The following is an 11,188-nucleotide window of genomic DNA, read 5'->3' as shown; positions in this document are numbered from 1 at the left end:
CTATATCCACAGAAGAAATATAATACACGACCTTGTTCAGTGGAGGGTTCCGCAGGGTGCATTTCTCATATGGATATACGTTATAATTTGCCAATCCAAAAATCCTGTTAGCTTTGTCCTACCTAAGAATAATAATAAATGGCTGTTTGACCTTTATTTCCTGAGTCACTTCTTTAGGTAGCAAGGAGCAGAAAATGTGAATTGTGAAAGTGAGAATGTGCGTCCATTGGACACCTTCAGCACCCCGCCCCTCCCCCACGTTTTTGTTCAGCTCGGATTCTGGGTTTTATACCCCCGAGCGCGGGGGGCGGATTTGCTTTCTGCTGAACGTCTCTTCTTTCTGCAGGGCCGAGCAAAAACACTAAATGAGAGCAAATGAAGCATCGAAATGGAGACCAATTTACAGAAATGTGCAATTAGACGAGAAGAGCAAAGTAAACACTCTGGATCGGGGGTGGCGGGTGAGGTGGAGAGCAGAGGGGGAGAAGGGAGGGGCTGCGGAGCGAGTCCGGAGCGGAGGCCACCGAGGCGAGAGAGGGTGAGGAGAAAGGACGGGGGGAGGGGAAAGGTGGCCGATCTTTGTCCCAAGCGGAGCTCGCCGCCCGCTCATAACCGCGTCGCCAAGTCAACCCGCGGCGACTTGGCAGTTTATCTCCGAGGGTCAACACGCCGCGGCCGGGCAACCCCCCTCCGGCTCTGCCCTCCTGATCGATGTAGTCACTCGCGACCCGGGTGATAGCGTTGGATGCTCCGCGGCTGCAGCGAACAATGGATTCATTGATCCGGGTGCGCAGAGATTAGGTGCGCGGGTCCCACGGCCTTTCACTTCCTGGCCCCCTAGGACCGCAGGTGGCCCTTTTCCCTGAAGAAATCGCCGAAACTCCCCCCACCCTCCGGGCTTCCCTTAGCCTGCCCTTCGGTGATAGCCGGGGCATCAACAAGCCCGGGAGCTGCACGCGTTCCCACCCTCGCGCGGACCACTCGGTGCCCAGTACTCACCTACACGCAGATGTGGATCTGGCACCAGCCTCTCACAGGAGACGGAATCTGCGGAGAAGTCCAAATTCCTAATTGGCTTTTTGCTTTTTAATGAAAATGAGTATTTCAGAGTAGCGCACTCAACCCGTACGCATTTAAAACACAAACATTTCCACCAAGAGAAAGTATATCAAAATCTACCTAGTAAAGGACTGGATGCAGTTGGTAGTTTAGGAAAGTCAGATTGCAGAGATTTTCTCTTGCTGGTTCCTTGTGGCTCACGCTCCCTTTTGCCAGGGCTTTTCTACAAAGCTGTCCAGTTTTTCCAAAACTCTCCGTGGTGGTTCGGGGAATGTGGTCATTTCGGCAGGACCCGGTCCGAGGCCTCTCGGGACGCCCAGATCAAACGGGCCAGCGGCGTTTTTCATGCCCAGGCCGGGGGTTGGGGACTATCACCCGGAGATAGTCGGTCCTCACCATCCGGTCCACAAAAGCGTTTCTATGTTGGGACCCCATAGTACCCAGAAGTTACTGAGCACTTGGAAGCCAAAGACTGACGTTGTCATAAGAACCCAGTGCTTTTCTTTCTTTTCTAAACACTCGCCTCCTGTCTCGGGCCTGCCTTATTTCAGCCGCACGCAAGAGTAAACGTTCTCTAGCTGACGGACTCCGGCCGGGTCTCGGGATCAGTGGAGAGCCGTCAAGGATCTGGAAATCCCGTGCCAACCTCCTGCCCACGCTTCCCAGCCGCAAGAGCAGACGCTACTTCTTTTCCCCTTGTCACATTAGGAAACTGCATTCTGAGCTAGCCAAATGAGCCCCAATTTCCCAAAATCAAAATTAATAATGCCCTTCAATTAAAAAACATTAAAAGCCACTGTGAATGTTTCTGAAGTTGCAGTTTACACTCCAGAAGTCTCCAGAGCAAAGCCACAGATAAAAACGTACGACGAACGCCGGATCTTCACGTGTTAGCTCACGGGCATCGTTGGCGGTTGTGTACAAATATCACAAACGAAATGGAACCAACTGCTTCCGACCTGTAGAGCTGGAGTCCGCAGGCTTTTTTGACCGTATTGCCCAGCAGAGTTTGTGTACAACCTCAACACATGTATGTTTATAAATTATATTAATGAACTAATATACTGTTATCAAACATACAAGGAAAATAGATCGTTTAAAGTATGATGAAAATATGTTTCTCTAAACGAATAGAAGTTCTAATATTTTCATGCGTGCCCCACTTCGGAGAGCACTGCCAGCTGCCCATACATGTGTGTGCAGTAAACTCAGCTGGGAGAGAAAATTGAAACAAATGCAGGTGCTCGTGGGTACCTGGGCCTTGCTTCTTAAGGCAGTCAGCCAGGCCAATAATGGCCCCAAGCTGAGCCACGTGGGGCACAGCGGAGCCAATGGCGCGGCGGCCGGCCCGCCAGTCCCCGCCGGGGGCGGGTTCCCTCTGCGAGCAGGTCGGAGCTGTCAAAGCGAGCAGGGGTGGCGCCGGGAGTGGGAGAGCCGCACAGCTCCAAGTCTCCGGCTCCAGCTCCCTACTTCGGGTACCCAACCCCGGGCGGCAGCCATGAACGGCGAGGAGCAGTACTACGCGGCCACGCAGCTTTACAAGGACCCGTGCGCGTTCCAGAGGGGCCCGGCGCCAGAGTTCAGCGCCAGCCCCCCTGCGTGCTTGTACATGGGTCGCCAGCACCCGCCGCCGCCGCCCCCGTTCCCGGGCGCCCTGGGCGCTCTGGAGCAGGGCAGCCCCCCGGACATCTCCTCGTACGAGGTGCCTCCCCTCGCCGACGACCTCGCGCACCTCCACCACCACCTTCCCTCTCAGCTGGCCCTCCCCCACCCTCCGGCCGGGCCCTTCCCGGATGCAGCCGAGCCAGGCGCCCTGGAGGAGCCCAGCCGCGTCCAGCTGCCTTTCCCATGGATGAAGTCTACCAAGGCTCACGCATGGAAAGGCCAGTGGGCAGGTAAGCCGGGCTTCCGGCCCCCTTTGTTCTCCCCCCGCTCTTGGCCCGGCTGCCCCTACCTCCACGCGTTCCCCAGGACCCTCTCCCAGTTCGCGTTCTTAGTCCCTACGGATAACCCGGGATAGGACTAAACTGCACAGGGAGCCAACGAGGCCATCCTTCACAGAAGCGCTTTTCTGGGCCAATGTGGAGCGGCTTTTCCACTCAGCTGTCCTCCCGGGAGCTTAAACCCCTTCCTTTCCTGCACACTGAACTCCAGGAGCCCGCGCTCTCCGTGCGAGCCAAGGCCTGGCCGAGCTCAAGGCTTCGGTCCCTCAGGATCCTCCTCCAGCCCGGGGATCCTCCCGCCCAAGACTCCCGGGAGTGAGCGTCAAGGAAGCCGAGCAGGGTTTTGGGATGCTTCTGACGCCGGCCAGAGCGCGCCTTCGGAGCCCCGGGCCCTCTCTCGCCCTGAGCCCTCCCGGGCAGCTTCATTAGAGAAGGGCAGGCAGTCTCGGGGGGTACCCGTTAGATGCAGAAAAGCAGGGAGGGAAAATTGCACCCAAGCCTGCAAAGGTGTTGGCGGAGAGCGGTCACCGCAAGGCCGAGAACGGGCCGCTCACCCTTGGAGCCAGGCAGCTGGCAGAGACGCCTGCGATGCTAATTAATTTTCGAACAAACAAAAGCGTTTGAAGGGGTCTCCCCGCGCTTCTTCGCAGCAAGTAAATTTGAGGAAGAAGATGCCCTCCTTGCGCAGCTGGCTCAGAGAGACGGGAGCCCTGGGTCCCCGCGGCCCTAGACGCTGGCGTGTAACACGCCTTGCCAGGAGGCGGAGATGCGGAGCAGTCCCCAGGTCCCTTCCCCGCCCGGAGCTGGCGGCGAGTTCCTGCGCGGCCTGTGCCGCCCCCCCTACACAATGTTATCGCTTCCGCGCCTCAGCCACTTGTGGTCACACCTGCACTGCAAATACTAGTTTGACTTCTCTTTTTCTTCCAACTAACAGTCCAGAGTAGGGGGAAAGAGGATCGAGCTATCCTCCTCCTTCCTCTCCTCTGAGAATCCTCTGCGCCCTGTCTGTCGGGTCTGGCCGGCCTGCCTGACACTGACCACTGAGCGGCCAAGCGGAACTTTGGGGTGTCTGGGCTCCCCCAGGGTCCCTGGGGGTCGCCTCTTCCTAGTTCACTTTCTCGCGAAGGCTGAGTGTGAGGACTGGGTAGGTCTTGAAACGGGACAGGGCCTAAACTCGTCTGCAATCTTCCCCAACTCCCGCGAAACCTCGGAGGAAGAGGGCGCCAGACGCTTCGAGGCGCCTCTGTGTACTTATCTAGCCCGCGCGGCCGGGTCAAAGGCCTCGGAGTCTTAGGAAGTGCGGGATTCTTGGGAGATGGGGAGAATGGCATCCCTTGACTGAGAGTGGGGGACTCAGCCCGTAGTTTCCTGCCAGGAGCTGCGGTCCCTCCAAGGGCTCCCTTCCCTCAGCGCGCTGGGGACGTGTGTTTCCGACGTTCCCGGCCCTCCTGGCTGCTTCCTCAGGAAAAAGGCAAGGGAGGCCCTGAAACAGGTTTTCAGAGGTGGAGTGACTTTCCTACCTCCCTCCCCCCAGGGCGTTACCCCTGCTCTGGGGCAGCTTGGGCTCGAGTGGACCCCAGGAGCCAGAAAGTAAAATCCGAAGGAAAATCGACAACTTTGCCCGGGAATGGGGGATCCCTGAAAGATGACATCCTTGGGCTGGAGAGTCAGGGGCTGGAGAGGACTTTGCCAGCGCCCTCTGACCCGCTGCATGCTCAGCCCGCGGGGAAGGGGCCCACTATCCCTCTCCTGGAAGCTGCCTGGGAGGTGCTGCAGCAGCCTGCGCCGTCCTCCCGGGAAACTTTCGAAGGAGCCCAACTTCAAGGGTCTGTGAACCCGTCTGCCCGCTCCTGGTGAGGTTTCACACCCCTGGGGAGAGCACAGTGACCGAAAGGCTTTCATTTGCAGTACGGATATGAATACTAATAATTGGGACTTTTGAAAACAACTTAAAAAATGAACTGCATCAGCCTCACTGGCAAGCTGGCCCCTAAACCGCCTCACCCTGTGCCTGAGGGAAGGGCACAGACCTGGGGCCCTTGACATCTTCCCAGTAACACCAACAACAGCCTCCATCCCCTGCCGACTCGTCCTGGGCACGAGTCCCCTGGGATAGTGGACCCTGAACAGCCTCTCGCAGCACCTGGTGGGGCCCTCCGAAGAGGGCGGGAACTCCGAGATGTTGTGGGTTGAATTTAAGAACCAAGGAAGGCTTGGGAGTGTAAGACTCAGAGATGCTCCCCCAGCGAGCAGGAGTCCGCCAACTCGGGCCTGGACCTCTGCCTTAGCTTCTGGGCACCTCTTTTCGGCCTGGGGGGGCAACCCGGGATGGGGGTTCTATCATGTAATTAACCCTCCCCCAAACACATACACACTAGCTCTTCAACTCCCCTAAGGCCTGGCCAACAGTCACAGGAGGAACGCCCCATACCTCTGCCCGAATTCAAGCCGACTCAGGCCTCTTCCCGGAGTTTTGGTGGAACTTACCTCGTCGGTATCGCGCACAGACGCGAAAAGGTCAGGAGCTGGAGGGGCCATCGGCACATGGCAGGTGTGCGGCGCTCATATACCCCGCCAGGCCCGGCTGTGCTTCCTTCCGACGGGGGCTTGGAGCTGGGATCCTCGAACCCTGGCCCCCACCACTACCCCCTCCTCGGGCTCTCAGCTCCCCAGCGGGGATCTGGTCCCCAGCCTCCCCTCTCTGCTTCTGCCAGCATTTGGAGCCCAGGACATAGCGGCCAGTGCTGACAACGACCTCCCGGGAGCCCAGAATGCTTCCCCTTGTCCTCAGGGGCAGGGGCCCGGCAGAGGTTAAAATGACAGTTACAGAGAATTGACCGGCTCTTGAGTTGGGACTGATTACAATATAATTATAGCGAGAGATAATATATGGCCAGATGTAACAATATGTCATAACAATATGTCATAACCTCAGGGTTTTTATTAGCTCAAGGTTTTTCAAACTGAGGGTTGCACCCATTAGTCGGTCTTGAAATCAATTTACTGGGTTGAGACTTTTGTTTTTTAACGAAATAGTAAACAATAAGAAAAATTAGATAGCATCCTATGTGGTAAAGGTTGGTTTTATGTCTTGAAATTTTTTGTGTCAGTTATATATCGGTGTGTGAACTAGGTAGTGGTCTGTAATGTATTTCTTACTGTGGGTCATCTTCAGAAAGTTGTAGTTTTTTAAGTCCTGTATTAGAGGCATTTTATTGCCTTTGTAGAATCTAGTCGCTTTAAATATCTGTTACGCGCATTTTAATCAGCAGCAACCCAAACACGAGTTAAACGAACTCATTCAAGAACCACTCGTTGATAGAGCCCACCGCCGGCTCACGGAGAGAGCATGCGCAGCTTTGACTTCCAAGAAAAGGCAACCTTTACTAGGAAAGGGCCCCGTGCGCCCAGACTGGACTCTGGGATAGGGGGCTGGGACTTGGTGGCGGGAGCAGCTAGGAGGTCCAGGCTCCTAGTGTTGGGACCGAAGTGTTGGGCTGCGTGGGTAGGGGCAGGGCAGGGCAGGAGGAGCCAGGGGTTGGGGCACCACACTCACGTGCTATGTCGTCCGCAGGCGGTGCCTACGCAGCAGAGCCAGAGGAGAACAAGCGGACGCGCACCGCCTACACGCGCGCGCAGCTGCTGGAGCTGGAGAAGGAGTTCCTGTTCAACAAATACATCTCTCGGCCTCGCCGGGTAGAGCTGGCCGTCATGCTGAACTTGACTGAGAGACACATCAAGATCTGGTTCCAAAACCGCCGCATGAAGTGGAAAAAGGAGGAAGACAAGAAGCGCAGCTGTGGGACAGCCGCTGGGGCTGGCGGGGACGCGGAGCCGGAGCAAGACTGCGCGGTGACCTCAGGCGAGGAGCTGCTGGCATTGCCGCCACCGCCGCCCCCGGGGGGTGCCGTGCCGCCTGCTGTTCCCGCCGCAGCCCGAGAGGGCCGCCTGCCGCCTGGCCTTAGCGCGTCGCCGCAGCCCTCCAGTGTTGCGCCCCGGCGGCCGCAGGAACCCCGGTGAGAGATGGGGACTCCTCCCTGTCGTGTGGCTTCAACCACTCGCAGAGGAGGGGGGGCGGGCCTAGGACCCTGGATGTGGACGACTGGCCCTGGCGGTTCCATGGACGGAAGCTGCGGAGCCCACCCCAGACGGGAGGAAAGAACCCGTGCTCTCAGGCGCCTGTGCCAATTGGGGCGCCGCGGAGAGATGCTGGCAGACCCTCCGGAAGGAGAAAAGACGTTTTCTGTAATATCTAGGGCCTCGTCTGGGGATATTGTTGGATGCGCGACGCCTACCGCTATTGTGCAGGTCCCCGCACTCCAGAACCGTGGACATCTTTAGAGAAGCCAACTCTTTAAAAGACAACAAAAACTGTACAAATTGGACCACTTCCCAACACATGGCAGGCAAGCGGGATGGAGTGCCCAGAAACAGTCATTTTTACTCAGGCTTCCTTAAGGTTTAAAAATAATTGAGAGGAAACTTCTGAGGTTTCAAAGACCCAGTGAAATTGATGCCTGTGGAATAGAATAATTCCTCCTCCTCCTCCTCCTTTTTAAATCCTTTTAGCATAGCCACACCCTTCACCAGCGCACATCCTGCAACCGGCATCTTTTCCTCTGCAGAAGAGAACATCTTGTAAGGGTGGGTGGGCACCGGCAGGGCTAGGGTGTAAGGGCAGAGCGAGAGTCCCTGTACACCCCGTGGGCCCAACATTTCTAGAGAGGGCAGGGGAGATGGGCCTGCCCCAAGGGATTTGAGGGAGAAAGATGGACCCCTGAGTGATCAAAACTGAAGAGATTTGGAGCTTTCTCTTTAGGATGTGGATTTAGTTCCTGGTCTCAGAACCGGGGAGGCTGTGTGGAAGGCAAGCAAGGTGGCCTGACCCACTTTGGAAACTATTCACAGAGCCAGTATGATTTCCACATCTTTAGAAATGATTAAAAAATGCGTGGTTGGGGAATTTGGAAAACTGGTTATTTTTATTTAAAGATTTAAAATTACCTAACAGTTCTTTACAAACAGGTCTGTAGTTTCCAGGTCAGTTCCTCCTTTCAGAATCTGGGCCTTGTGTTAAGGTGAAGTTTGTGGAAAATGCTTAATAAATACAGATAACACGGAAAGAGATGAAAACTGATTCCCCTCGCTTTGTATCAAACCTTTCTTGTGATGCAGTGATTCCATTTCGTTTTAAAAATTAAAGCAGCATTAACGTCTTCAGTACTAACTAGGGAAAGTTAGTGATTACGAAACACTACTTTCGGGTTTGGGGTTGGGGCAGCGTATGAGCGGCTGGATTTTCGGTTTTATTTCATTTTTAGTTTGAGTCGCTTCTCATGATGAATTTCTTAGGCAATATAGCCCAGAGGCATGGGGGGTTCGGAGTGCCGCTGGCTAGCGCGGAATGGGCGTAGAACCCAGACCAGCCGGAGCGCGCAGCCGGTCAGGGCAGTGGCCGGCTTTCTTTCCTCCCAAAGCGGCATCTAGGGCGACGCCTTTTTCTGAGGCTCTTCCAAAGGAAGTGTTACTTTGGATGAGTCTCCGCCCCTGGAGCCCGAGGGCCAAGAGTGTCTTGTGTTAGGGGCAAACAGGCCCTGACTTAGTTGCCTTCGACCTCTGGGCCCACTCTGCTCCTGCCCGCGCTCCGATGGGCGTCTTAGCCCTGCTGTGCGCCTGAACACGCCTCTTGAGTGCTCCTCCCGTTCTGGGCAATAGGCCCACTCCCAGGAGTCGCTATTATTTTCTTTTGCAGAGAGACCCAGGGCTTGTTTTTGTTTTGTTGTTGGTTTTTGCTTTTGTTTTTTTGAAAGAAATCGAGTCATAACGCCCCTCCGAAGAAAAGAAGTTCCCATGGATCAGAAAAGGGAACATTCTCCTCAGTGAGACGTCTCACAGGGAAGACGCGCTCTTGCCCTGCAGCCTCTCCACACCCGCCCGGGCTCTGGAGTCCAGCAAATCTGCGTTCGAACCCCGGTCCCTCAAATACTGGCCCGTGACTCTGATAAAATTATTAAGCTTCCCTGTGCCTCAGTCTCCTCATCTGTAAAGTGGAGGTGAATACTACCTCGTAGAGCTGTGAGATTTAAACCAAATACATGTAAAGCGCTTAATTCAATATCTAGAAAATAGTTTTCCCTCCACAAATATTAGCTATTGTTTATGAGCATCATCATTTTCGGAAGCAACCAGGGAGCTCCTGCTGCAGAGATTTCCCGGGTCTCCTGCCGGCAGAGCAGCCCCTCTCCTTTGGCAAATCCCCACGCTGTCGCTGTTGACCTGACTCTTGTTCATATAACCACTGATCCTTACTGAGCATTCCCTAGTTTCACGACGCCCTTCCTCATAAACTCCTTTGATTTCCCACAGCAACCTTCACCAGGTGAGTGAGACTGGCCCCGCTTACACGAGGGAAGCTGCTGCCGAGGGCGGTGGGGGAGGACCCTCTGGAGCTCAGCCGCCCCGTGGGTGGCGGCGCGCAGACTTGTCATCGGAAGCAAGGAGGTTTTCAGGGCTCCACACCCAAAGCGCCGCCCTCTCTGAGGCTCGCGTCGCAATCTCGCCCGTGCCCTGGCCTGGCCTCGGCCTCCGCACGGGTTCGAGGGTTCGCCAACCCAAGAAGAGGCGCGGGCCGCCCGGGCCGGGCTTGGCCAGCGGAGGGCGCGGGGGCTGACTCCGGCCAGGCGTGCGGCCTCCAACTGCCCAGGGCCGCCGGGGATCGCAGAGCTCTGCTGAAAGCGCGACTCGGCCGCTCTCCCGGACTCTGAGCCGGGGCCGTCGGAAAAGATCCCGCAGAGAAGAGCTCCGGCTTTCGGGTTCTGCCGCCACGGGCTTGAATTCCGGCCCTGCTTACCTGTGCGTGGCCTTGAGCAAATCACTTAATTCTCCGTTTCCTCTTCTATAAAGTGGGCTCTTAACGAGGATGAAATGAGATGATGTCTTTGAAGAGTTTATTACCCGGCTTGGCGCGTAGTCGCCGGTACACGTGGTGGGGGTGGGGGTGGCGGAGGTGAGGTGATGTTGCCAGTAGAGGCCGCGGAGAGCGAAGCCCGGCTAGCCAGATGCGCCTTGAAGAGAGGAAGGAAGGAACGCGCTCCGGCAAGGGGGAGCGCCACTCGGGGCTCCAAGAGAGCGGCAGAAGAGGGGCGAAGGACTTTGTCCCGACCCCTCTCGCCGCAGGGTCTAGATCAGGCCCCATGGGGCGATCCGCGTGGGGCTCTCAACTCTGCGCGGCCACCCTCGGCCAACTGGCTAGTGGACGCGAACCGTGGGCCCGAGGGGCGAGGTCGCTCCCAGCTCCAAGCCTGAACCCACGCACCGGGCCCAGTCTCCCGAGTGAGCCCGGAAAAAAAACAGCCAACCAGGCCTCGGGAAGGGATTCTTTCTGCCAATCCAGTGATCTTCTCCAGGTCCCAGAACTCCAGCAGTGACCCTGGTGCCTGCCTCCCCTTTAGCGCTGTCAGCCTTGCTCTGCTCTTCAGGCTTGGCGTGCTCCTCTCATGCAGTGAACAGACATCGGTGGCCTTCGAAAGCTCTCAGGAAAGGTGGCCCTCGGCGTGGAGCAAGAGCAGGGCTCCTGCAAACGCTGGGCGCCGTTCCCCGCGCAATGCGCGCCGTCTCGGCGAGTGCGCTCCAGCATCCCGGGGCAGCCAGGCTCTGCTCACCGCGCCCGGACCTCCACGCCTCTCCTTTCCCCTAAGATCCTCCGAGCTGGAGCCACAAGCCCTCCATTCCTCCCAGAATCTTCGACCCGAGTTGAGGTATGTTCCCGGAGCGCCACTGGGAGCTGCGAACTATCCGGGCGCTGGTTGCGCGCCAAGACCAGCTCTCGCCGAGCGCTCCGAGTGCCGAAGTACGGTCCCGGCCCTGTCAAAGCTGCCGGTCCGGGGAGTCGGAAAATTCGGCACCGGTTCCTCACCACACACACCCTCACACAGAAGCCACTGAGAGAATGGGAGCCAGGGTCGAGAACCGGGGAGAGCATGCCGCTCTGCGAGCGGGGGCCTGAGCTATGGGACTCCTTGTGGATAGCGTCGGATCGCACAGTGCCAGAAATAGTGCACGGCAAACAAAAATCTTTTCTTCTGCGATATATTTCTTCCCATAGATTTGCTAACAGTTACTCGAAGAAGTTCTCACCTTAAGAGCTAAATTCATACCGTGTAATAATAATATCTGAATGTTGGTGA

General features: G+C 56.6%; 1 protein-coding gene across 1 annotated transcript; it reads left to right on the top strand.

Annotated features, from left to right (window-relative positions):
• The first annotated feature begins 2,482 nt into the window (after positions 1 to 2,482).
• PDX1 (pancreatic and duodenal homeobox 1) lies at positions 2,483 to 8,201 on the top strand. The gene is made up of 2 exons (XM_004435284.2): positions 2,483 to 2,954; positions 6,577 to 8,201. Exons 1-2 carry the CDS (start codon positions 2,558 to 2,560, stop codon positions 7,020 to 7,022), a joined length of 843 nt encoding a protein of 280 aa, XP_004435341.1. The 5' UTR covers positions 2,483 to 2,557; the 3' UTR covers positions 7,023 to 8,201.
• Positions 8,202 to 11,188: the final 2,987 nt, after the last annotated feature.

The sequence above is a fragment of the Ceratotherium simum genome, chromosome 10 (genome assembly GCF_057802395.1).
Source record: "Ceratotherium simum simum isolate JZ-2026a chromosome 10, ASM5780239v1, whole genome shotgun sequence".
NCBI lineage: Eukaryota > Metazoa > Chordata > Mammalia > Perissodactyla > Rhinocerotidae > Ceratotherium > Ceratotherium simum.
Note: the sequence above shows the minus strand (reverse complement) of the source record. Positions and strands in the feature narration are given on the sequence as shown.